At 43.7% G+C, this 27,843-nt stretch overlaps 1 protein-coding gene across 3 annotated transcripts in view; it reads left to right on the forward strand.

Moving 5' to 3' along the window:
- ARHGEF3 (Rho guanine nucleotide exchange factor 3) overlaps positions 1-27,843 on the forward strand; it is a 286,293-nt gene that overhangs the window by 227,663 nt on the left and 30,787 nt on the right. For all 3 annotated transcript variants that reach the window (XM_036266162.1, XM_036266163.1, XM_036266164.1), the window contains one exon: positions 17,047-17,154. In XM_036266162.1, the coding sequence (XP_036122055.1) occupies positions 17,047-17,154 (108 nt within the window). The remainder of the gene's footprint in view (positions 1-17,046; positions 17,155-27,843) is intronic.

The following is a 27,843-nucleotide window of genomic DNA, read 5'->3' on the forward strand; positions in this document are numbered from 1 at the left end:
GAGAGAAAAAACATCAGTGTCAGAGAGAAACGTCGATTGGTTGCCTCCCTTACCCACCCCAGCCAGAAATTGAACCCACAACCTAGGTATGTGCCCTAAACCGGGAATTGAACCTGCAACCTTTTGGTGTACGGGATGATGCTCCAACCAATTGAGCCTCACCAGCCAGGGCAAGACACAAAACAGTTTTGAATTACTTTCCCTTTCCAATTCTCTACAATCCTTCTGATGTGTCAAAGAGACTGTCTCAGTTTGCAGCTAGTGTATCTTTAACCCCTCTCTGTCACTTGCTAATTTTCCTTTTTATCAAAGCCGCTTCAGGCTCCGAAGCTTCTGGGGCCAAATCCCCAGGCAGGAGTATCTAACAAGAATTTGACAATAGGATTCATTTTTTTAAATTAGTTTCTAATTATGGCAAGTGATTGTCCCTTTAAGGCAGTGGTATTATTTATTTTTACAAGTTTACTTAAGTAAAATATGAGTACTTTAAGAAAATATTAAGTACATAATAGCTCAGGCGATGTGTACATTTTGCAAAACATTGTGTGATGGGACCAAGGGTTTAGAAACAGTGCCTTAGGAGTGTTCTGAGGCTATTCTAGGGTTAGAGCTCTGCAACAATAAGTTCCCAAGTTGGAGCACAGCCACTTACAGATTAAACTTGAAGTTTGGACTTTGAGCATAGGACCCAGATTTCAAATACTAGAGATCTTTAAATAAATAAAAACTGGCCTTAATGTATTGTAGAAAATTATTCTGGACTAAATGTTGGCCAATTAAAAACAAAACAAAAGTGAATTTTTGTTCTAAAAACAAAAATCTCTTTTCAAAGCTTCCAAGTCAGTTGCAAAGTGTTCCAGCTGAAATCATTTAACTTGACTTCGTCTGCCCTTCACCCTGAGGGAAGGATTGAGTATTTTCATGTGAGGCAGCCGCTGAGTGTAGTGGTTAGGAACTCGGATTTGAGGGTCAGACTGAGCTGTCTGAATCCCATTTTGGCCTCTTGTGAGTCAAGAGATGGTGGACCGCTGACTCCTAAGCCTCAGTTTCCTCACCTGTAAATGAGAACTTCTGAGGGAATCCTGGAGACAAACTGGGCGTGCAGCGGGCTCCTGCGGGCTCCTGCACAGCCGGTGCGCCACAGCCCAGCCGCTACAAGCAGCAGCAGCAGCAATTTTATTTGTTGGTGTTTTGTTTGTTTTGGTTAATCCTCACCAGAGGATATTTTTCCATTGATTTTTTTTATTTTTATTTTTTTTAGATAGAGTGGAAGGAAGGGGGAGGGGAAGAGAGAGAATCGATGGGGACTGAACCTGCGACCCAGGTTCATGCATTTGACCAGGAATCAAACCCAAGACTCTTCGGTCCTTGGGCCAGTGCTCTAACTGCTGACTCAAACTGGCCAGGGCAGCAGCATCTAATCTATTTTGCATGTATATCAGTCGAAGGGAAGCTTGGATGATCATCCCTATCAAGTGGTCTGCTGGGAGGTTACTCTTTCCTTTTTGGAAACACCCAACCAGTTTCCCAAGGATTCAATTGGCACTGGGCATTATTTTTTAAAAAACAAAAGATATTCCAAGCACACTGGTATGCTTCACATTCATCCCTGCTAGGTAGGACGGAAAATATCTAGTGTGGTTTTCTACTGTTCCCATAATGACTTCCACACAGGAGGTGGGGTTTGGGTTTTGGGTAGAGTGGTGCCCTGGTCACAGGAAATGAGGAGCATGTTATCCGTCCTCAAGGCCAGCTCCCACCTGACAGGCTTCCTCGGGAATCTTAACCAAGCTTCTGCTGGGGACACAGACCCAGGGATGGTGAGGATGCCCTATTCATTAGCAGGGCACTTTAATTATAAATAGATCATTTGTTAGAAAGGTGGGAAACTCGATAGAGTGATGGACATGAGTTGGTAAAGAGTTGGACAACTAAAAATAACCCCTAATGCTCTTTGATTGTCAGTACTTATTGAGACAGACTCTAGCTAGCATTCCTTTCCTCCGCCCCCCAGTTTAAAAAAGAAGAGAAAGGCATGCAAGAAACTTCTACTTGAGTTTGACCAAGTCATTTACAACCCTAACATGTGGGCTGTGATTGTCAGTCAGTGGGAAGGGGTGTAGAGAAGTAGGCAATCTCATTGGGAAGTTGGGCAGACCGGGAGGAGGGCAATACTGGGAGGTGGTCATCCAGTGAACCTCAGATGCTGGATGGTACCACACCATTCCCCAGGTGTGCCCGTAACGAAGAGTATTGACTGCCGGGGGCACATGAGCAGGGCACCTGTGCACCTGGCTGGCCACGCTAAGATGCTAGAAGAAGGGACAAGAGTGACTTTGGGTTCCAGAGTGACGGGGCTTGCATGTTGAAAGAACAGCTTCTACTTTTCTGCTCCCTGCCTCAGTCTGCATTGCCCTTTGCCTCTACAGTCTTGGTTCCTTCAGGGTTTCCACCTGGCTTAGGAAACAAGCAGCATTGTGGTTAAGAGCCAAGGCTGAGTAGTAGCTTTGGACTCAGTCCTGGCTCTGCCACTCACCCTACTGGCTGTATGACCTTAGGCAAGTTTCTTAACCCTTCTGAGCCTCAGTTGCCTGCTTTTTGAAATGGGTGTATTAATAGTATTAACTTAAAAGAAGTCAAGGAAATCAGGCACAGAATGCACTTTGGCACAGCCTGGCATGAAGTCATCCTCAGTATTATTGTTATTATGTTATTTGTGTTATAAAAAGAAATTGTATTTCCTGGGAAGCCAGTGGGGGTTGCGGGAAGGGCTTTCAACTCAGGTAGATTTGAATTTGCCAATTAATTACTGGGTATGACTTGGGGCAAGTCACTTCACTTCTCTGAACACCTGCTTCCTCTTCTGTAAAATGGGGTGATGGGCGTAGCTGTACAAAATAGATGAGTGAGTGTGTGTGTGTGTATGTATATTCCTGTTTGTGCATGTGCCAGCGCCTGGTATGGGGTAACTCCACGACTCTTGGTGCCTCCTCCTTCGCACCCAGTGGTCCCCACTGTCTACATAGCATTTCTTCTCTACTTGTCAGGCAGAGTCAGAATAGTCACACCTGCATCAGGTGTGGGACCACTTCTCTGTTTCTGAAAAATCACTAGAATCTGTGAGTAGGCAGGGGTCCTGGCAGCATGTAATTTATTTAATAGCAATTCAGGAGGCTTTGCAGGCTCTGGCCGCTGCCTGGCACCCCACGTCCACGTCACAGCCTGCTTTGTAAATTCAGGAGGAGCCCAGAGCCTGACTCCGAAATTGCAGAGCAGAAGGAGGAAGTGCCTGCCAGGTAAATGAGCCTTTCCTTCCATCCCTGGGCGCCCTTGGGGAACCTTTTTCAGGGAAATCTTTGCCAAGTTAGAAGACCCTCTGTGGTCTCCTAAAGAAATCCTCCCCTCTGTAGATGCCTGTGCTAGAAAACTCATGGGAACTTTGCCCCTTTCTGCCACAGTAGTACTTTACCTCGGGAATAAATAACATTTTTCTTTTACCACAAAACTGCCTTTGTTTCTTCTGGAAACTTTTATTGGCACCCCTTTGCACTGACTCTCCAATGGCTAAACCAACATTTTTCACAAAAAAACAAAACAGCCAAATCACAGGTTTGTATTTACTTCTTTTCTTTTAAGTCAACTGCCATTGTCTATTCATTTTCCCTCTTGTGTCTTTGTAATTGAAATGAGCTGCAAGTGACATGCGGACCAGAGCTGGGTCTCTTGAGGCTTCTGCCTCCTTTGTCATTGGCCTGTGATACATTCTTTTCAAATGCACAGGCTTCTGAATTTTAATAGACTGCAGATAATGATACATCTGGTTGCATATTAATTGCTGAGAGTTAGAAATAACACATAATCACTGTGTTTCAAGGTTGCAAATGTACAGCACCGAGAGCCAGTGTTTTTTATGAGCCTTTGGAAAAATCCATTGTTAGTGGGCATTTCTTAATTCCTGTGATTAAAAATGTGCTACAGAATGAAAACTGTCTCAAATAAAGTTAATGTTGTGTTCTGCATGTGTTCAATTTCCTGAACAGCATGCTTTGTACCTTACTTATTTTTCTACATACCATTCATTGCTCAGTGGGTGGTAAGATAGCAGCTGAAAGCCGAAAACAGGAAAGTTAAAATTTTTATTTTATTCCCAATTCAATCAATCCCTTGTGGCTGTATGACTGGTAGCTTTTCCATTTTGAATAATCAGATTTTAGTATATTCTGTTCTCAGTGGAGAGCAGAATGTTCTGAAACACCCAGATGCAGTGTTCTGGGTTCTGAGTGCAGACCTGTGCTGCTGAGGATGCACATGGACCAGCAACCTGACGCAGTACATTGTGCTAGCAGAGACAGCCAGGTGTTACCAAGGGGCATGGCAGGTGTATTTTATGTTTTATCTCTTCAAGGCTTGTCTGCTCAAAGTCATTGTTTCCCCAAACAGAAGCTGACTGAGCAATACGAGATGGGAGCCCACATTTTTCTACTATAGACCCAGTGCCCTTAGTCAGATGTCCCTGTTGGTTTTACCCAGCAGCTGAATGTGGGACCCCTGGTCCCAACCTAGTCCTCAGTCAGATGGCAGACCTGGCTGTTAGCTTTGCTTACCTGGGATGTGTTTGATCATACTAGATTCAGCTGAAACAGTCTGTTCTTCCTTTGGGACACTGAAATTAAGATCTAGGCAGGGCCCAGCCGGTGTGGCTCAGTGGTTGGGCATCAGCCCATGCACCAAGAGGTCGCTGGGTCGATTCCCAGTCAGAGCACATGCCCAGGTTGTGGGCCTAGTCCCCAGTGTGGGAAATGCATGAGGCAGCCAATTGATGTTCTCTCTTATCGATGTTTCTATCTCTCTCTTCCTCTCTCTCTAAAATCAGTAAAGAAGAAAATATTTTTTTAAAATGAGATCGCCCTGGCCGGTTTTGCTCAGTGGTTAAAGCGTCAGCCAGCGGACTGGTTGCCGTTTGTCCCTGCACCAGTTGGGGTCGTGTGGGTGGCGACCACTCAAATGTGTCTTTCTCACACTCTATGGTTCTCTCTCTTCCTCCCTCTCTCCCTTTCACTCTATCTGAAGATAAATGCAAAAATGTCCTCAGGTGAGGATTAAAAAAAAAGAGATCTAGGTAGGCTTCCTTTGTCATTGCTATACTTTCCCCCCCTCTTCTGGGAAGTTAAGATAATGCTGAGCTTCGAGGAATGATAGGTGGATGAGAGAGAGCGAGAACATATCAGTAGATCTGTGTGGTCCTTTCTAGAAGCCAAAGGTAACATGCTATTTTGGGGAGAAATTCCAGCTTGAACATCTGACATGAGTTGAACGCCTGTCATTGAGTGAGTCATTATCAGTGAGTTCCTATCACTGCCTAATCCCAGATAGTAATGGGATCAGGCGCAGTTGGAGACCAGTTTTTCTAGCCTGTAGTTCAGCAGTGTGGGGTGCAATGGGAGGGGTTGGAAGCAGGCCTCAAGCCCCACCTACCTGGGTTCCCTTCCCCCACTCAGGTTCTTACCTTGGGATTTCAAGGCTGAAGTTTTCCTCTCCTTAGGACATAGCCTTGGACCCTGCCAAACCACTCCCAGTATCGCTCTATCTAGCCGGAATTTGACTAAACAGACAGTAAAGGTACAGGAAGAAAGAGAGGACAGAAATGTGAAACCAAAATACTAGTCTCATAGCTGCTGAGGTTAGTGGTCAGAGCATGTCTTTGGTGACATTGTGGCAGGTGACATGGAGCTCCAGCTGTGTCCCTGGGAGGCGCAGGGGAAAATCCAGAACAGGCTGGACGAGGGCAGAAGAGAAGGCTAGGGCAGCTTATGGGACAGGTTTGTACCAAGCACATTACAGACATAATCTCATGTCATCTTCCCAACAACACTGTGAGGGAGTAGGGGAGGCACCCCCACTTCACAGGGGAGACAAAACTCGTGGAGGTTACATTGTTGGCCCAAAGTCATAGGGTATCGAGACCATAGGATATTGTGCTCCGAAAGGTTGCCTCATTTTATTCTTAGGTCCTTTGCGAAGAATCATTATTCTTTGAGCTAGAGTGGTAAGAACTTGTCACTTGTTATAGAGGCTTTCATCTTATTCCTAAACTCTAGGGAAGCCTCAGCAAATGTCCTTAAAGTATCCCTAGTGCCTGTACTCAACAGTTTCTGAACCCTGAGCAGCGGTGGAATCCCCAGGGGCATTGTCCCCCCCCCTTGCCCTCCAACCCAGTCAAAGGGGAAGCCAGGGAATCCCTTTTACTGAGATAAACGAGTAGAGCATTTATAGCCCACCTAAGGGTTTCCAAGAAGTCAGTAGGAAATGACTGACTGTGAAACCCCAGAACCACAGGGCCTTCCTCTGGGCCCTGTGGCTGTGATTAGGCCGCCGCTGCTACCTCCAGGGGCCTTGATGGCATCCTCCAACCAGGGATGTGCAGCTTTGACCCCATTTTCCAGACCTGGGGGTGGTTGTGGCATAGTGGTCACATCACTTCTGTGGCATTCTTACCAAAAATGCATAACCTCTGGGCCCAAGGCTGGCCTTCCTGCAAGAGCCGCAGGGGCACCACTCTGCTGGTAGCCCTCACGCTTTTCGGGTCACCTCTTGAAGTGCTTCAGCTCTGATCATCTGGCCCTTGCCTCCTTGACAGAATAAGAGCTTTGCTTGACTTTCAGAGCAGATGTGGGGCCAGGGACCGCAGAGAAAGCTAAATATTTGGCTTCCTCTTTCTCCGAAGGTCTGTAGTGCCATGTCTGGGCATGACCAAAATGAGTTTCAGGCAGTGGTCTGGCGTTTGCTAAAAGGAACTTACTGGGGTGTGTGGGTGTGCATTTCTCCTTCTGCCCAAGGTTAAGTAATGGTAACATCCTGTGTAAGAGAACTTGAATGTGGTTTTCTACTAAACTCCAATATTTTAGGGCTATTTATTAGATGTGTTTAATCTTGGGCCAATTTAACCAGTAGCAGACTAATAAAATAACAAATTTGGGCTTGCTGCCAGGACAAATGTTGACTTACCCTTATAATGTTGACTGAAGCGAATAGCTTTGAAAGTAATTGAGGAGTGAAACCTTAGCCAAAAATACAGTGTCTGAAACAGAGGTTCTGTTTTATTTTACTGGCACAGCGAAGAGATTACGCTCCATAGCTAGGCTGCTGCGGCCTGCTGCAGCTCTCAGAGAGCCCCACCTTCTACTGAATTATTTCTCAAGGGTCTTTTATTTTTCAGCCAATAAACCATCATTCAGCAAAAATGAATTTCCCCATGGCAGACAAGTAGAACAGATTACTTTTCCAACGTGGCGGGGTGGTATTCAGTGATAGTGAGAAGAATAAAGATAATAATGTGCTTGAGTCCTGGCCGGTTTTGCTCAGCCGTTAGAGCGTCAGCCTGCGGTCCGGAGAGACCTGGGTTCAGTTCCTGCTAAGGGCACGTACCTCGGTTGCAGTTTGTCCCCGGCCCTGGTTGGTTGTGCGGGTGGCAGCCACTCGATGTGTCCCTTTCACGTCGATGTTTCTCTCTCTCTCTCTCTCTCCCTCCCACTCTATCTGTACAAAAAATGGAAAAATGTCCTCGGGTGAGGATAAAAAAAAAATAATAATAATAATGTGCTTGAGGTGTCCCTCAGAAACAAAATGGCATGCCTCTCCGAGCTTGTAGTGCAATGAATTGCTTCTCCAGGGTATGTATACTGGATGCAATCCATTCAGCCTTTTCCACACCCCACCTTTCTTTCAATTTGTCGTTCAGTTTATCCGAACATCAGAGAGCTATGATATTTAGCTAGCCTGTTTCGGACTTGAATGAAGCAGGGAAGGCCTGGAGGAAATGAGGCCAGGATGACTACAGAAATTGTCATAAAGTGTGATTTCTTTCAATCCTCTCTCTCTTTTTTTTTTTTTACTTGCACTATATAGGAAGCTGTGTTTGGGGCAGGGGCTGAACAGGCTTTCAGAGGCTCATGCCAGCATTGTCTGAGCTCAGTCAAATGTCCCCCTTAACCAAGTTTCCCCTAAAAACAACTACTGCACAGACTGACCTTGGCCAGATGCTGTAGATGCAGACTGGACTTTTTAGTGCTGACTGACTGGCCCAGGCAAAGACAGACTTGCAATACAGGGAATAAATATAAATTCTCCAACCTTAATATGTTCAGTGGTATGGCCCTAAGAATTGATGGTTTGATTTTTGTGGATTTGCCCAGACCATCTTGTGATGTCTCCATCATAGGCTTTTTAGCATTTCCATCGGGGAGGGGCCAGACAAATTGTCAGATCTTCAACACAGCAATCCAACACCCTGTCTGCAGCGTGGCCACGAGACTGAACTAAGAGCACTCTGTGGATTCTGTTTATCTAGGCTTTCCTTATCTCCCATTAGCAAAAATGAAAGAAAGAAAAAGAAACTACCTCCTCCCCCCAAAACCCCCAGCACTTGTTTTTCCTCTTTTAAAGAAGGAAATTGGGATGTTTTTCTTATAGCTTCTGAAACAGAGAGAGTTGGGTCATTTTATCAAAGAGGAAATCCGATCTCCCTTGGATGCTGGCATAGGGCAACCTGACTCCTGGAGAAAATAAACAGAAGGGTGTGGCCTCCATCTTTGAGAGTAGCCAAGACAAAGGTATCAGGACTCCCTCCAGGAGCTGTTCCTGGTGGTTTATCAAAGTTCGCAAAGCCTGCAGTCCCTTTGTTGAAATCACTGATAAGCATCTTTAGGGAAAAATTAGAGTTCTGAGTTTGAAGATCTTTTGCTCACTTTATGGGTTAGAAATCAATAATTCTGAAATGCATTTGGCCTTATCAATGAAGCCAGGTTTCCATTGGAATTTGGGCCTCATTTTTCCCCCTCCAATTTCTGCTAATAGATGCCAGAGAAAAGAGAACAGAAAAAATATTTTTAGTGGAAATTTTGGAGTTAGAAACCATTATTTCATTATTATCTTTTTTATTTCCAAAAAAATAAGGTGAAGAGTCACTTTCAGGCTCCAAAGAAGCTCCCCTTCCTATTTCGGTAGCCCTGCTTCTCTTGCTCAGACCTCCTCATTGCTGCCCCTTTATCCTGCAACCACCTGTGGGTGCCCTGCCTACTGACCACCTGCCCCAGTCCTTGCCCGCTGCAGCCAACACTGACTCTCTTGGGCACTCTGCCTGAATCAACCTTCTGTTTCTCCTTGTTCGTCTGGGAGATGTTCCTCCTAGGGTGACACCTGTACATGTCACTGAAGCCCATTTTGCAGATGCTGGTTAAACACTCACAGACTTGGATTTAAAAGGATGCACATAGCCTGGCCAGTGTAGCTCAGTGGTTGAGCTATCGTCCTGTGCACCAAGAGGTCACTGGTTCAATTCCCGATTAGGGCACATGCCCGGGTTGCAGACTCAATCCCCAGCAGGAGTGAGTGTGCAGGAAGAGTACAGGAGGCAGCCAATTGATGTTGATGTTTCTCTCCCATCGATATTTCTATCTCTCTCTCTCCTTCTCTCTTCCTCTCTCTCTAAAATCAATAAAAACCATATTAAAAAATAACTAAAAGGATGCACAGTGTCACAAAGTATCTCTTCCAATATATGTATTAATTACAAAGGAAGTGCAGGAGTCCTTCTTTATCCACGGTTTCGCTTTCCACAATTTGTTACCTGCTGTCTACCACAGTCCAAAATATTAAATGAAAAATTCCAGAAATAAACGGTTCATAAGTTTTAAATTTCACATTGTTTTAAGTAACGTTATGAAATCCCATGCTGTCCTGCTCAGAGCATGAATCATCCCTTCGTCTAACAAATCCATGTTGTATCTGCTCCCTGCTGATTAGTCAGTAGCATCTCAGTTATCAGATCAGCTGTCAGGTATTGTAGTGCTTGTGTTCAAATCACCTTTATTTCACTTACTAATGGCCCCAAAGAACAAACGTAGTGATGTTGGCAATTCAGATATGCCCAAGAGAAGCCATAAAGTGCATCCTTTAAGTGAAAAGGTGAAAGTTCTCTACTTAAGGAAATAAAAAATAATTGTATGTGGAGGTTGCTAAGCTCTACAGTAAGAACTAATCTTCTGTGAAATTGTAAAGGAGGAAAAAGAAGTGTGTGCTAGTTTTGCTGTCACACCTTGAACTTCAAAAGTTATAGCCACAGTGCATAGTAAGTGCTTAGTTAAGATGGTAAAGGCATAAAACTTGATCATAGGTACATATGTATAAGGAAAAAATCGTATGTATAGTTCGGTACAATCCACCATTTCAGGCCTCCACTGAGGATCTTGGAACATTTTCCCCACAGATAAGGAGAAACTAGTCTACTAGTAACTTTCCAATGAGAAATCCAACAGATACACCTGTGTTAGTTTCCTGGGGCTGCTGTAACCAAGTACCACAAACTGGTGGCTTAGAATAACAGACATTTATTTTTCACTGCTCTGGAGACTAGAAGTCCAAAATTAAGATCTCAGCACAGCCATGATCCCTCTGAAACGGATAGGAGAATCCTTTCTCGCCTCTTCCTCGTTTCTGGTGTTTGCTGTCAATCTTTGGTGTTCTTTGTGTTGTAGATAAATCACTCCAGTTGCTCTCTTTGTCATCACATGGCAAGGTCTCTGTGTCTCTGTCTAAATTCCCCTTCTAAGGATACCAGTGATAGGATGTAAGTCCTACTGTTAACTAGTATGACCCCATCCTAACTTGATTACCTCAGCAAAGATTCTATTTCCATATTAGATTACTACATTCAAAGGTTCAACGGTAGAACTTCAGCGTGTCTTTTGGCGGGGGGAGACACAGTTCAACCCATAACACCACCTTATCCTACAGGTCCAAGTTAACATCAGAAGTGATGAGATACAGTGGCATAAGGTACCCCCGATATGATGCACCGAGAAGGGCACTTCACTTCTGTTGTATTCTTGCCAAAAATGCATTATCTGAATCTAATCATGAGAAAACATCACACATCTAAATTGAGAGACATTCTACAAAAAACAGACCAGTACTTTTCACAAGTATCAATGTCATGAAAGACACACTGATCCTGAAACGAAAAGGGACATTAGGGGTAAACTGGTGAAATTCTTTAGTAGTTCAGTCAATACTGTTGTAGCAATGTTAATGTCTCAGTTTTGATCAATGTAACGTGGTTGTGTAAGATGTTAACATTAGAGGAAGTAGGATAAAGAGTGCATCCAGGAATACTCTACACTATTTTTGCAACTCTTCTGTAAATCTAAAATTATTTGAAAATCAATTTTTTGAAAAAAGTCAAATTCACCTCTTCTTAGAGGCAAAGGAAAGAGGGAAGAGAAACAATCTAATAAAAACATACCAATTTTTAGTCCTATTTTAGGCTCTGTTAATTGAGAGGTTGCTTTTCACAAAGCACTGTGTTATGTGCTTATGTAATCTCTTGGTAAGAATAGTTTAGCAGAAGTGTATGGTCCAGTATATGATCACATCTTGCCTCTGCCACCTGAGATATGTGACCTGTATAAGTATTTACGCTCAATGAATCTCAGCTTACTTATCTGTGAAATAGAGATAATGATATTAGCTCTCTCATATGATGTTCTGATGATGCCAAGAGCAAACTCATGGAAAACTCTTAGCCTAGTGCCTGACACAGATTAGAAATTCCCAATAAATGATAGCTCTGACCCACAGATTCTCACTACTGTATTGGGAGAGGATGATTTCCCCATTTTTAGTTGAAGAAACTGTGGGCAAGTAACTTGCCCAAGATCACCTAACTAGTAAGTATGAAAGCCAGATAGATAGATAGATAGATAGATGATTATATATATATACACACACACATATATGTATATATATACATAATTATATACGTGTGTGTGTGTGTATTTCTCAATAAGTTAGAAAAAACTTTAAGTAGTAGGGAGAATCTGCAGGAATTCTTTGAGGGGCAAGATACAAAGCTGTCAAGTCTCCACAAAGGGGAGGAGTGGGGTGATTTGAAGTAAAGCTAATGGCTTTGAAGGAGATGGAGGCAGGAGTAGAAGAACTGGCCAGTGAGTCAGTGAGAGGACCTGAAAGGGTAGCACGGCCTTGGCAGTTGGAGGTGTCAAAGGAAATGAGAACACCAGAATATTTGTGCTGACCTAGGAGTTTTAAAGGATGAGAATCTTGGGCATAAACTGTAAAACAGTATGACCCACCCTTTGGCCCTAAGGAAGGGGGTGGTAAAATTGAGGTAATCATAGAGTGGTGAGCTTTACATTTATTTGGCTGGAGAGAGGCGGAGCCCGAGTGAGGATCTGGTAAGGATGGGAGGTCTTAGCTTTCTTAGTAGAAGACCGTGCTATTGTGGGATTGGAGGGAAAAACATGAATTTAGAAGGCAGTCATGGAGAAGGCAAAACACTGGCAAATTAAATACAATAGCCCTGGCCGGTTTGGCTCAGCGATTAGAGTGTCGGCCTGTGGACCAATGAGACTGGGGTTCAATTCCGGCCAGGGGCATGTACCTCGGTTGCAGTTTGGCTCAGAGGTTAGAGTGTCGGCCCTCGGACCAAAGAGTCACGGGTTCAATTCCAGTCAAGGGCATGTACCTCTGTTTCCGTTCAGTCCCCAGCCCTGGTTGGGATCGTGTGGGAGGCAACCAGTCAATGTGTCTCTCTCACATTGATGTTTCTCTCCCTCCCTCCCCCTCCCACTCTATCTGAACATAAATGGAAAAATATACTCGGGTGAGAATTTTAAAATTAATTAATTAATTAATTTTTAAAAATAAACAAAACGAGGATTATAATAGCTGGATTGCAGGGATGTTCAGAGGAATAAATTAGTAAATATCTGCAAAACACTAAGAGTCCCTACAACAAATGTTAGTTAAATATTATTATTTAATAATGCTAGAGCTTCTCAATCACTCTGAGATTATAACTTCCTTTTTACATGAAGATGATGAAAGCACTCTAGAGGGTTACTGAGTGGGTGAAACTTGACCTTGGGGCTTGCAGTTCCCGCACACCTCCTGTTACACAGATGGAGCCCTGCATAATGCTTCCCTGCTGTTTCTAAGCATTGGAAAGATATTTTTTATGATTCCAGCAACTCATGGGCCAAAACATCTGCTGGCACAATGGAGTCTCCTCGCCCTTGCCCTTAGCCAGGTGTAGAGCATCTGAGAGCGGTGCTGCCTTGCAGTAGAGTCTAAGTCCCGCACCAAGGCTGTGTTTCTGGGCCCTCCGGGCTGTGTTTATGGCTGGCTCAGTGAAGGTAGTCTCAGGGCAGCTACAAACATGGTGTGGAAGACCCTCCTGCTGCTCCCAGCACCACTAGGGGTGCAAAAATGAAGTGCAGGGAGCATGAGTGAGGGTTTTCTTACGTCATGCCTATTAGAATGGAACTGTTTTTGAAGGAATAAAAAATTTTGCTAGTGTAACTTGGTTGGGCGTCATCCTGTGCACTGAAAGGTTGCTGGTCCGATTCCCAGTCAGGGCACAGGGTTGCAGCCTCGATCCTTGGTAGTGGGAGTGCAGAAGGCAGCCAATCAATGTTTCCCTCTCATATCAAAGTTTCTCTTCCTCTTCCCCTCTTCCTTCCTCTAAAAAAAAATCAATAAAATATCTTTTTAAAAATGGTGCTAGATCATATTGCTCTGATAAGCATTTTCTTACATTGCATATAATCTGCCTTGGTTTTCATCTCCTAAGGGGAAGAATGAGGAGAAGATAAAAATTATTGTATCCCCTAGGGAATGAATATTAAAATCTATTTAATTAAAGTCCACATTAAAAATAAAATTGCATGGAGTGCTTCATTCCCCTTTGTTTATAATTAAAGCATAAGAGATATTTTAAATTGCTGAATCAATTCATTTATGAAAAACATGAGACTTCCATGCCTTTCTTCATTGTTTCCATCCTCCTACCTCTCTCTGCTTTTTTCTTTCTTCCTTTTTTCTCCCTTCCTCTCCTCTGAAAAGATGAAGAAAAATATTTTATAAAAGTTAATAATAATTTGTGATTAAAAATTCACAGGAAACTTTGCATAGAAGGGAACTTTCTCTACTTGAAAAGAGGTGTCTTGTCCATGCTTTCAAGAAACATAATACTTAAAGACAAAATCTTCAAAATAATCACTTTGATTCAGGAATTAGACTAGTGTACCCACTATCTCAGTTTGTAATAAACAATATACAGTGGTCCTTGCCAGCACAATAAGATAAGAAAAACAAAAAGCTATAAGGCTTGGAAAAGATGCAACAGAACTGTTGTTATTCAGAAAATATTGCCCACACAAAACATGCAATGCCTTTTGCTTTTCTTCTTTTTTAACTTCTTGAATGAGATTACCTCCTGCTCTGTCTTAAAATTGCGTGGTGGGTGTGGTGTCTGTACTTGAAACAGGCCACCTTGTTCCTGGGTTTAGCATTGACCTTGCCCAGCTTGGTCTGGCAGCTGAGTTGGACTCAGAAGCCTCTATAAGCCCTATTTGTCACCTCTTTGTAAAGCCTGAAGCAACCTGATATTGCATTTTCTAGTTCTAAATAGAGCTATTTCACTAGAATCTGGAAACATTTTCTCTGGAAGCTCTTTTTAGACAGCAGTAAAATGTAGCTGGAGACATACTGAGTAAATGGAAAAGAAAAATCAAATTAGGCCAGGATTTTTTTAAAAATCTCCTATTCTCACTGATGCCCTCAATGAGAACACCATAATTCATGTTTCACTCATGTGGGTCAGGCATAAACCTCCTCCATAGGTCCAATAACCTATAAATGTTCCGCTTTTAAAATTGCACCTGCCTACTTTGCTGGATCATAGCACTAAATCATGCAACAGTAGTTCTTGGTTCAATTGTTTGTTACTTGGGGATGGGATTGCCAGAGAGCAGCCTGATGTTTACTTCCACATGGTCAATGCCTCAGGAAGGGAGTTTTAATTACAATCTCATGTAGCAGCACTGCACAACCTGCAGAGGAGCTGGCGTTTGCCTCGCACGTACATTCTGTAGCTGTGCATAAAACGCCCATCTGGCTGAATCATGTAAAATGGACAGCAAGGTCAGCAGAACCTTAGAAAAGATGACACAGCAGGTTGAACAAAGCTGAATCTTCTCCTATCCTGCCAAGCGTGCAATGTTCCCTGCCCCTTTTTAAAGTAAGAGAACTCAGTTGGCATTTGCCCTTCAATCTCCCCATTCTGATACATATTCTGTGATCCAGGAGCTTTAGCCATTAAAGAAACAGAGACCTATGAGTCTCCGGGCTCTGTGGTGCATGCAGGGTTATCTGAGACCAAGTCGTCCTCCTCCCCCCCCCCCCCCCCCGGAGATCTCTAATCTCACTTGCTGCAGTGCAGTTCATGCCACCAAAGGTGGTGATATCACAACTCTGGCATAGCCAGCCCAAGGCAGGACCCATTTAGAGGAATTCAGGGGATGCTCAAGAGTGTGCATGTGCACGTGTGTGTGTATGTATTCATTATGCCAGTGATGCAGCTGTGACGTAAAACATATTTTTAAAATCATCCTCTGGGGACAGATGCTCAGGAGCTAGGAGTTGGATAGAGAACATCCTGAAGGGCACTGTCACCTGGAAGCAGCAGGACTATTGGATCTTGCTCCCAGGCACTTCAAGAATCAGAATATGACATTTCTTATGTTGGGAGATTCATCTTTTGCATTTTGAGCCTTCCCAGTGTTTAGAGAGTTTCCTGCTGTCTGTTCAGCTCAGCAAGCCAAGAAGCTGGAGAGGTAACCGGCAGCCCAGATTCATTTTTCGTCTTGGAAAAGTACTTTACTGCTTCGGGAAATTGTGAAGTCACTCCTGGCCACATTGTAGAATTGTTCTTTTCTTTTTGTCTTTTAATTTTTCTATTTAAATGCCAGAAAAGTCGGGTCTATTTCAAAGAAGGCTTCTGATTTCTGAGGCTGACAAGGGCATGAAATAACATGAGAGTTTCTTGGCAGAATTCCAAATCCAGGCAAGATTTTCCCAAGGACCTACTATGTTCAAAACACCCTGCAGGGATGTCCTGGAGAATCTGAAGTTCTGGCTTAACCCCCGAAACTTTGGAAGAAAGCAGTGGCTGAAAAAGAAAGAGGAGCATCTTGAGACTCCCTCTGGAAGTGATTGAGGTTCGCCACAACCTTTGTCACATTTGGCTTTTTCCATTAAAATTTGGTGTTTTGTGTGCTGCCCAGCATCTACCGCAGGTCAGATGGAGCTTAGGAAGACAAGGGTAACTGTTCTCTTTGTCCTTGTAGGATGTTTTGTGTGTCACCTCTGTCTTTCAGCCTGTTGTTTTATTTATGTAATTCTCGTCTGCAAAGTCACTGGAATGGTTAGGCTCCCTCTCACCCATCAGCTTGGTTTGGGGTAACTTGCAGATTTGCCAATGCTTTATTTGGAGGTGGTTTTCAAAACTTGTGGCTATGTGTAGTATAAAAACCGATGCCCATGGTGAAGTTTTCTCTTGGTGCATTTCCTTATGCTGTCTGGTTGTTCTTTATAAGTATTAATATGTGCATTTCAAATATACTGAAGATCCAAATATGCTTTCTTAAGACCTCAGTAATATAAGAAGTTCTTTACACATTTTCTTTTTAATTTAGTTAACTAAAAGATTCCTCAAGCTTTAGAAAATTCATTGCATAGAAGAAATTTGGAGAGGGGCATTAGGCAAGGTGGAGAAAAGGTTTTTCAAAAGAAGAAACCAGAAGTATCAAAGACAGCTGCCTGACAAGGTCATTGGCGGGAAATCGAGGCAGCTGTTCTCTGCAGGAGGCGTTGGGGAGAATGATTTTACTGAAAGCAAGCTTCCAAGTTAAAAACTGGCAGATATTGGGAGTGAGGATAGGGAGCAGATCTGGGCCCATTTGCTGTCCACTCAGAGGCTGCTTCTGTTGACATCTCGTTGCCATTTCTCCACCCCAGGCTTCTAAGCCAGGCCATCTCCACACAGCTGGAGTGAAACAGGGCACTGTCTACATTTCACAGAGCCACATGCAGCCCCGCAGCTCATGGAGTAGGACAGACCTTGTGGTGGAGTTATGTTGTCTTCGTAACTGACTTGACATTTTTCTTTCTTCTTTTTTTCAAATCCCACAGGAGCCTAGTAATAAACGGGTCAAACCCCTTTCTAGAGTCACATCACTAGCAAACCTCATCCCACCTGTGAAAGCTACACCGTTAAAGCGCTTCAGCCAAACCCTGCAGGTAAGAAGGGCACCATGGGCTCATGTTTGCGGAAAACCATGTTCTGCAGGAGGGGCACTTCTTGTTTACTGAAAATCTGCCCTGGTTTCAGATTTATCTGAATCAAGGTTTATTTCGGTAGAAGGCAGCAAGGGAGGGGACTGAAAGGAAGAAAGAGGTATTTTCAAGTTGTAAATGGGGTCAGGTAGTGTCCTTTGAGAGGGGTAACTTGAGGAGTCATTTCTGTCCGGTCTTTTCTCCCAGTTTTATTTCCAAGTCGTGTTCCCCATTCAGAGGTACTCCCACAGGTTTTGTCCTAAAATATCTCCGGGCCTTCTAAGGAAACCAGTACATGATGTGAGCCAGAGGGCAAGAGAGCCTCTGGGCTTAGGGCAGGATCTGCAAAATTACAGCACATGGAAACAAATTCAGTCTACCTTCTGTCTTATGGCCCACGAGCTAGGAATGGTTTTTATTCTTTTGAATGGCTAGGGGGAAAATGAGGAGAGAAATATTCCACCACCTGTAAAAATGTTATGAAATTTAAGTTTCAGTGTCCATAAATAAAGTTTTGTTGGGACACAGGCATGCCCTATGTTTATGTGTTGTCTCTGACTGCTTTGGCACTGTAGTGGCAGAACTGAGCAGTTGTGACAGAGACCATGTTGCCCACAAGGCCAAAAATATTTGCTATATGATCTTTTGCAGAAAAATGTTTGCCGATCCCTGGCTTAGAACAGGGGCCCTGGAAATGACGTATCTCAGTTCTGTTACCTCAGCTCTGTCACCTTGGGCAGATGACTTAACATCTCTAGGTCTTGCTTTTATTCTTAATGGGTACATGGGGTGCCACCAGCTCCTTTACAGAATTGTTGTAAAGATGTACAAGGTAGTGCATTTACAGGACTTGGTACAGTGCCTTGGTGCTTAGTTAGCAATCACTAATTTACTAATTAGTTAGCCAGGAAGTAAATATTATCTACTGTAATAATTCTTTGGTTAACAAGTGGTGGTAGTTCTTGTTCGTAAACTCCTGATAAAGTTTATCTTTTTTAAATATTTGTTTTTCTTCAGAGTTTATCTTTTAAAGTGAAAATTGAGATTTGTTCAAGGCCTTGTACCCAATTTGATAATCATAAAAGTCCTCTTGTAGACTGAAGCCACAGAAGTCGTGCCCTGAAATGGTTCACCTTGTTTAGCTGCAAAGGTGACTTGAGTCTGCCCTTTCTCACTTGTCCTGAGTACTTTTCTTTATAGTTTTTTTATCTTGACTTTGTGAGTCATTAAGAAAATTGTGGACTGAAACCCAAGGCTTGTCCCATGCTATGATAATCTGTGACCTGAGAACTATTTGAGTCTCCCTCATCCCCCCTGTCATTGCTTCCACACTGTTCAGCCAATGTGCCATGACTCTGCTCAGCCCACGCTGTTCTCGCCACTTCCTGTAGATGCTGTCCCCTCCGGTGCGTGTCCCCTGCCCTGCCCGTTCCCCTGTTAACTCTGCTAACAGTTTCTTCTGAATGAGTACCTCAACACGTACTTACCTATAGGTTTGGCTCTGTTTCTCTTGGTGCTTGGGCCTCTGGGGCCTTGGGTATCCCCTGGTCCCCTTTGTGGGAGAACAGAGGAGAAAAATATAAGATCGTCTGGGGGAGCCAGCTTTGAAGCTAGTGGAGAAAAATGTGTTTACCTTCTCTCCCCCGTGACCTCCCTCAGCCTTCTGGCCAAGTTCATTGCAGGCTTCCCCTGGAAGATTCATCACCGCCCTAGTCCTGCACATCTGGTCTTTTGCTGAGTTCTGCTTTTTGAAAATTCTTTAGCCTGTCTACTGCTATTTCACCCTTTCCTTTCCATCCCAGTGGCCATGGCTCAAGTTCATTCATTCACTCTATAGTACCCCACTCCGTGCTCCCTTGATTATGAGACCTCCATGTTGTCAGCCATCTCTTCCCGTTGTTTCTCCTAGGAGAGTCCACCTCTGCCCAAGGAAGGGCCTCACTCATCCCACAAATTGAGTGGGGCCTCGTTATGCACCAGGCTCTACTTCTTGCCCTCATGTTGCTTACATTCTAGATAGAGATGCTTTCAGGCAACTTCATGGCCACAGCTGGCCCTCAAGTTGTGTTTTGTTTGGCTGTATAGTGTTTTGAGCTAACATTTAAAAATCAAAACAGTGTATGTAAGAATCTGGCCTTCTAACTTCTCTTGAAGAAGTGGAAGGCTTGGCAGTGCTGGACTTCTGTTCCGACACGACAGTATTGAGCTGGACCTGAGTAGCCAGCCAACTATCACCTAAAAATGTCCCCGTTGTCATTCTTTCTAAACCTTTCCTTTGGCTTTCCAGGCAACCTTTCTTTCTTTTTCTCCTGTTTCTGCTGTGCACAGATCCTACACGAGGAACACTGCAGGAAATATTTGATCACCTTGACAATTTGCATTGACCTAGAGAACTGGGACAGAAAGAAATCAAGCCATGTCTGAAATCCAACAGACTGAGGCCAAGCAAGGATGAGAAAGCAACACCCAAGGGAGGGATCTGACATGTGGAGATTAGTTTCTAAAACCTCAAAGATTTTTTGTAGCAAAATAATGTTTTATTTACTATTTTCAAATATCATGATATATAGCTAACTCCAGGCTCCGTTTATGGACAGAAACAACACAGTAGAAGTAGAATAGTTATTCATAATATGCACATATACACAGAGAGTACTTAAGCAATGCACTCGTGTTGTGAGTGCGTCATTAAAGGGTCAGCAATGAAAATATGCCCAGTGTTAGACAGCCACGTTTGCAAAGAATGCCATTTCCCCCCAAATGTTTCCAGCAGTCAACTCGGTGCATGCAGTGCAAGTTCGCAAAATCACTTCCAGCCCTAGCATCTCGGTAGTCATCTCGTGACTACTGCTTCTCTCACCAGCTAGAATGGGGTAGGATGTTGATGTAGCCTGAGAAGCAGAGAGGATGAAGGGGAAAGGGAAGTCCCAAAGGGGTACTCAGTGGGCCAACTGCACATCCTTTTCCATTTTGCCTACTGTGGTCTTGCTTATTCTAAAAGCAGAGGAACAGAGAATAAGGAGTGTCCCACGCCTCTCAGAATTCACTTCTCACCCATGTGTATATAAACCCTTTCTACTTCCAAAAACAACTCAAGGCTGTGATTGAGCAGCTTGGTTCTCTGTCGCAGTACCCCTTGCCCCTGACTCCTGGCACCTTAGAGCCATATTTATTCCTTTGGATGTCCAGTTATAGACACATTGGGCTCCTTTTATTACAGAAGAAGAGATGAGTGAGGCCCAGAAACCCAAACATGATGCTTCAATCAATAACGGAGCACTTAGCAGCCCTTCCTCTGGCTCCTCAGGAGGATATCAGGAGAGCGTGGGGCTGGAGGCTCTTCCAGAGAGGTTAAAAACCAGTCACCAATGAGTGGTGCTTGCAGCAGCTCGGCAAGACACTGCAGAACTTGTTCTCTCCTTCCTCCCCTGTGCCCCATATGGACTGGGGGCTCGGGCGAAGCACAAAGGCGGCATTTGTGGAAGTCAGAGAGGGACAGCCGACTTCATGGCGCTCCGTCTGCTTCTGACTGGGGAGGTTAGCGCTGCTGGTAGATGGAGCACAGATGTCTGGATCCCTCTGGGCCCATAAATCCTCTCACTAGCCTGCCGGGAGGATAATCCGGCCCAGCTCCAAGAGGGATCTGCATGCACTTCTCCTGTGGAGTGAGGAAGGCAAGCTCACCTTCCTCCCATTGGCCAGTCACCTCCCCGTCACAGCTGTGCACACCTGGCGGACTCATTAGAGTCCAGTGCATGCTGTGGAATGCTGTGTTCATTACACTGTGATTGAGCCCTGCCTCTTTGAATATGAACTTTTTTTTTTTTTTAATCCTCATCCGAGGACATTTTTCCATTTTTTTTGTACAGACAGAATGGGAGGGAGAGAGAGGGAAAGAGAGAGAGAGGGAAACATCGACGTGAAAGGGACACATTGAGTGGCTGCCACCTGCACGACCAACCAGGGCCGGAGACAAACTGCAACCTGGTACGTGCCCTTAGCGGGAACTGAACCCGGGTCTCTCGGGACCGCAGGCGGACGCTCTAACCGCTGAGCCAAACCGGCCAGGGCTGAACTTTTTTTAAATCCTCACCCAGGGATATTTTTTCCATTTATCTTTTAGACAGAGTGGGAGAGGGAGAGAGAGAGAAACATCAACATGAGAGAGACACAGCAATTGGTTGCCTCCCCCACCACCCCAACCAGGGCCAGGGACCGAACTGCAACCGAGGTACATGCCCTTGACAGTAATTAAACACAAGACTCTTTGGTCTGCGGGCTGACGCTCTAACCACGGTGCCAAATGGCCAAGGCTGGACTTTTTTTAAATTATCAAAGTATAGCCCTGGCCAGTTTGGCTCAGCGTTTAGAGTGTCAGCCCACAGACCAGAGAGTCCCGGGTTCGGTTTCTACGAAGGGCACGTACCTTGGTTGCAGTTCATCCTGGGCCCCAGTTGGGGTCGTGTGGGTGGCAACCACTTAATATGCCTCTCTCACGTCGATGTTTCTCTCTCTTTCTCTCTCTCTTCCTCCCTCTCTCCCTTTCACTCTATCTGAAGATAAATACAAAAGTGTCCTCTAGTGAGGATTAAAAAAAGTTATGAAAGTATAGGTTCATTATGGAAAAATACATAAAAGAAGAAAGAGAAAGAACGCATATAGCCTTCCACACTAAAATGATCCCGTTAATATTTTAATAATTCCCTTCCAGTCTTATTTTAGGTATAACCACATAACATATACTCTCTGAGACTAATTTGGTGTTATTCCCTGTCTATCCAGCTTTATATTTGTGTCATCTGTTCACTTTTGGAGAAAACCTCCCATGCACGCCCATAATAGTATATATATAAGAAACACCAGAAAAATCATCAAATTTTTTATATTGGTTATCCCTTGGCTATACCATTATAAGAGACTTTTACAGTTCTATTGTTTTCTGTCTTGGTTCTCCTTTTTCCCCATTACATAGAATTACAAATTAGTTGAGAAAAAATAAAAGGCTGAGACTATTGACTTTCATTTTCTATGTTATATATTTCTATCATGCTTGAATTTTTAAAATACAGGGTGAGGCAAAAGTAGGTTTACAGTTGTGAGTATGCAAAAACAGTTTATTCTTGTATTATTGTTTATTAATTATATTATTTTCCATATGAACAACTGTAAACCTCCTTTTGCCCTACCCTGTAATATTACCTTTGCAACCAGATAAAAATGTATAAGATTTGAAAATCTTATGTGATAAATATACTAGAGAGAGGATGCTTAGTAATGGCCTGGGGACAGGGGTTGAAGGAAGAGTGTAGGGATTCGTGTTGGGCCTGGAATGGCTCAGAGATGAGGAGGATGAAGGGGAGAGAGGGCATTTCAAATTTGAGGAAGGAGTGAGATATGGGAAATACGCAGAAAGAGTACCAAGTATATTTGCTTAATTTCCATGAGCTGGAACCCATAATTTTCTTCTCCAAGGACCTCACACTTCGCTTGGTCCAAGGTCATACACTTTCTATAAATGACAAAAGTGTTTGGTCCTAAGTTATTTCACAGATACAGAAACAAGCTTGGTGTGTGCACATGTATAAGCAACCAGAAACCACAGTATATAAATAAAGAATCCTGTTTTGCGGAAATTCATTTATTGTGGTAGAGTCTGGAACTGATTAACCGCGATAAACAAGGGCCGACTATACTGCCTTGTGATCTGGAAGGTAAGGGTGTAGTTGAGAAGTGACCTCTATTCCATGTCAAGGGGAACTCCTGACTTTCTGCCCATCTTTACTATTCTTAGAAAAATAGTTAAATCATTGTAATAGTTGACAATTATAATTGAAAACTTGTCAATTCTAATTTAGTAATAACAACTCCATCAGTTGAGTAGGCGTAATGAACCAGGTTCCATGTAAAGTACTTTATATTCATGGCTTCATTTCATCTCCTTCATAACAATGCAAGGTAGGATTCATCACCACTTAATCGGGGACGACCCTGAAGGCTGAAAAATGTACCCAAAGACACATAGCCGGTAAATGCAGGAGCTGGGATTCTGTAGGATGTTCACAGTGCCTCTCCTAGAGTAGGCTTTTGAAAAAGTTCATTTGATCATGATAAAGCCTGCAGTTTGCCAGGATTAAACATAATGGCAAGATTGTCAGTCTGGGTCATCCCACTTCATTGCTGATCCTCTCTCTCTCTTTCCCTGGGTGGCAGGGAGTCAGCATTGCTCTGTTAGCTTATGGAATATTTTATCATTAATATTATTGTAGCCCTGGCTGCTTTGGCTCAGCCGTTAGAGCATCAGCCTGTGGACTGAAGGGTTGCAGGTTCGATTCCAGTCAAGGGCACACATCTGGATTGCAGGTTTGATCCCCAGACCCGGTCTGGGTCATGCAGCAGGCAGCCAGTCGATGTGTCTCTCTCACATCAATGTTTCTCTCTCCTTCCTTCCTTCCCTCCCTTCCACTATCCTCAGGGTGAGGATTAACAATAACAACAACAAAATATACATATATATATAAATAATTGTACAAAAGCTTTTTTATGGTACCCAATGAAGAGGTTGGACTGCTACCCTAAGTCTCAGGAAGGCTTCCTAATTTTTGGCTTACACTAAGCAAATTATACAATGTTTTCCCCATACCTGAACCAGATATTTTCTTCAGCTTTTCATTCATCCCAACTGCAGAAAGGTTCTCCTTGCACTGGGTCTGTGGGGTTTGAGATTTATTGATTGTGAGTTGATCAGGTGTCCTTTTACCATGTTTTTGTTTGTTTGTTTGTTTTTTTGGTGTGTGCCCCTAGCGGGAACTAAACCCAGGACTCTCTGGTCCACAGGCCAAAGCTCCAACCGCTGAGCCAAACAGGCCAGGGCTACTATGTTTTTAATGTGCATTAATTTAAACCAGAGTCTGTGTATGTGATTGTATGTTTAAAGCATCACCTTGAACTCAGTGTTCACAGTCTTGCTGGTTTTGTCTACTGGTTTTGTTTTTCTTAGTTAATATCTCTTCATTATGGAAAACCTGGAAAATAAACAGAGAGAAGTATGAAAATGAAACTAAAAATCACTCATAATCTCACCATCTGGGGTAACACCTATTAACATTTTGTATTTAAATAGGAATCTTTCTTCTCTTACTTAACTCTGCATGTGAGAGCATCCCACTGTCATTAAGTTTCTCTCAAAAATAATGTTTTTAACAACTATATAATGTTCCATTTTACAATTACACTGTAATTTGTTTCATCTCTATTGTTCATATTAGGCTATCTCCTCCTATAAATTATCCTAATGAAGGTCCCTCAAGGAGCTGTTTGATCCAAGTAGTTCAGAGATATGTCTGCTGTTTGCTAATGAATGAAAACATATAAATAAGCACTAATGGTGGCAGTGCAGTCAGTGGAATAATAACAATGATAAGTACATCCATTTCCTACTGACCATGTACCAGGTACTTGGCTAAGCCCTTGATGTACTTTTTCTTATGTAATGCTCACTACAACTTTATGAGATGCTTATTACCAGGCCCCTTTTACACTTGAGGAAACTGAGAGCCAAAGGGATTAACTTTTCCAAGTTCCCTCAGCTACTGAGTTGACTTGAAGCCATGTCTGTTTTACTCCAAAGCCTGCATTCTTAACTTAAATCCATGTTTTGTAGTCAAAAGACTGGACTCAGATCCAGTTCCAACACTTACCTTGTGCCAGTCACTTTAATCCTCTGATACTTCGATTTCTCGTCTATTAAAAGGAGGCAAAATACAAGAACCTGCCCAGTGCCTCTCCCAGGATTAGCATGGAGGTCAAATGTGATGGAGGCCACACAGCTGGAAAGTGTTATTTGTCCATTTAAATTCATTGTTCTAATCAAGCCTTATATTAGAAACTTTTCCAGTATGCTGTTGGAGAACATTTTCTGGTCCCACCCATAGCCACTGTACATTTTGGTTTAACCCATTGTAGCAGCAGCATAGAAATGAGTTTTCTTCTTACAGCCCCACCCTAACTTCCAATCCATTTAATAATAAGCCATTTGTTACAAAATAGCAATGGTAAGCATAAAGAAGTTCCTGGCTAGAACTCTTTTTTTGGAGCATGTTATCTTTGGCTGTAGAGACCTTCTGTTTTTTGGAAAGAGTGAGGGAGCACCCTGCTGAACAGGCAGCATTGACAAACCAGACCTGTTCCATCATGCCTCACCTGCTGGGTTTACATTTCCTCTGACACGTGCCCCCACCTGACCGACAGCCCCCTTGGCACCTGCAGCATCTTTTCCACATATCCAGCTCAAGCACAGACACAAGCACCCATTTCCTAAATCTGCATTATCTTTGCCTGTTATGGCCATTATTATTTTAGCTGCCAGTAATTATGAGCTTTGGGTTTTGACTTATTAGCTAGGTCACTAGCTAGGTTCCCTCATGGAAACTCTTTGCTTGGAACATTTTTCATCCCAGGCGGGGGATCTGTGTATGTGTTTCTATTTTGTATGCAATCCCTCCCAAGGCTGGGTCCCTTACTCCGAAGTGAGCCCCTTCTGGTCACCACACACTAGTGTTTCTCACCCCAGGGGACATTCAGCAATGTTAGACATGTTTAGGTTGTCAAATGGGTGGGGCACGACTGGCATCTAGCAATTAGAGGTGAACATACTACAGAACATCCTATAATGCACAGGATAACCCCTCACAAGAAATAATTTTCTAGTCCAAAATGTTAATGGTCACAAGGTTGAGAATACCTGCCGTGGACTGAGAAATAGCCCCAAGTTTTTTTTATTTGGGCACACATACCTCACCATACTTGAATCTTACTCTAGGGGAAGCAGGATAGGATATTGGTTAAAAATTGGGGTGGTGGGGATTGGACTGAAATAGACCAGACCTGGGTGTCATTCTGAGTTCACCATTGACCTAGGCTTAAATTCTGGAGCACTATTTATTAGCTACATGACCCTGAGCAAAGTATCACCCTCTCTGAGCTCAAGTTTCCCATCTGTAAAATGGGTAGGAATCCTTACTTTGTAGGTGTAGCATGGCTCTAAAGCTCCCCTCACAGTGTCCAGCACATACCGGATGCCATTCACTCATTAGGCAGAATCGTTGAGGTCCTATTCTGTGCCAGTTGCTGATGAATCCATCAGTGAACAGAACAGATATTCTTGCCTTCATGGTGCTTACCTTCTATTAGGAGGAAACAGATATGTCAGAAACAAATAGTAAATGACATCATATGGCACATGGTAAAAAAAAAAAAAAAGAGAGAGAGAGAGAGAAATAGCACAGAGCCCTGGCCAGTTTGGCTTAGTGGTTAGAGTGTCAGCCTGCTGACCAGGGAGTCATGGGTTCGATTCCCAGTTAAGGGAATGTACTTGAGTTGCAAGGTTCCATCCCTAGCCCTGGTCGGGGTCTTGCGAGAGGCAACCAGTAGGTGTGTCTCTCTCACATTGATCTCTCTCTCTCTTTCCCTCTCTCTCCCTCCCTATCTAAAATCAATGGAAAAACATCCTCAGGTTAGGATTCACAACATAGCATGGGGAGAGGGGAATGGGCAGTGTCAGGGGCACCTAAGGAGCGAAGGAGCGTGGCTTTTCTCTAGCAGTAGTCACATGCTCCTCCCCAATTTCAGTCCTCTTATCTAATTGTGCTCAGTTGTATTAGTGATTGTTAGGGGTGTATAGGTTGTGATGTGTGGTCAATGGTGTCACAAACACCCACCCATGGCTTGGGCAGTTAGCTGTAAGCTGTCTCAAGGGCCAGCCAGCTACTCACCACACACCTGACCAGCGTTCTTTATTGCTTCTTTGGGATTCTTCCCCTTTCTAAGTGGAGTTTAAAAAAACAAAATGTTTGCCCTGGCCGGTTTGGCTCAGCGGTTAGAGCATTGGCCTGCGGTCCAGAGAGACCCGGGTTTGGTTCCCGTTTAGGGCAGGTGCCTTGGTTGCAATTTGTCCCCTGCCCTGGTTTGGTCATGCGGGTGGCAGCCACTCGATGTGTATCCTTCATGTTGATGTTTCTCTCTCTCTCTCTCTCTCTCTCTCTCTCTCTCTCTCTCTCTCTTTCTCTCCCTCCCTCCCACTCTGTCTGAACAAAAAGTGGAAAAATGTCCTCAGGTGAAGATAAAAAAAAAAAAAATGTTTGTTTTAATCCAGCCTAACTAAAGGTGTGAATCTGAAGTTTGATTGGTCAAAGTGCCACTTAGTCATTATTCCTACAACAAATGAGCAAATGCATTCCCTTTCCTTAACTAGATTTAAACTCCTCGAAGGCGGGGTCCCATCTCACTGAGACCTCCCCACAATGCATGTAAACAGCAGGGACAGCCCCCATAGTAGGAAAAGCTGAGGTTTTGGATCCAAACAGATCTTTGGTTTTGAATCCTGCCTGGGCAAGTGCCTTAGCCTCCCTGAGCTTCAGTTTCCTTATAAAATGGGAATAAACTCCCACCTTGCAGGGTGGCTGGTGAGGGTCAGAGAGAACTCATCAGAAGTGCTAAGCTTGGGAGGCACATAATGGCCCCTCTGTAACATATGATGAACTTTGTCCCATCCCTTCCACCTTAGTATCCAAGCCCTGCAATCACTAAGGAAGCACAAAAGGAGGAATTCTTAGCAATAGAGCTCACCTAGTATAGCTCACATCTCGTTATTTACTC

This window comes from Molossus molossus, unplaced genomic scaffold, assembly GCF_014108415.1.
Source record: "Molossus molossus isolate mMolMol1 unplaced genomic scaffold, mMolMol1.p scaffold_m16_p_18, whole genome shotgun sequence".
NCBI lineage: Eukaryota > Metazoa > Chordata > Mammalia > Chiroptera > Molossidae > Molossus > Molossus molossus.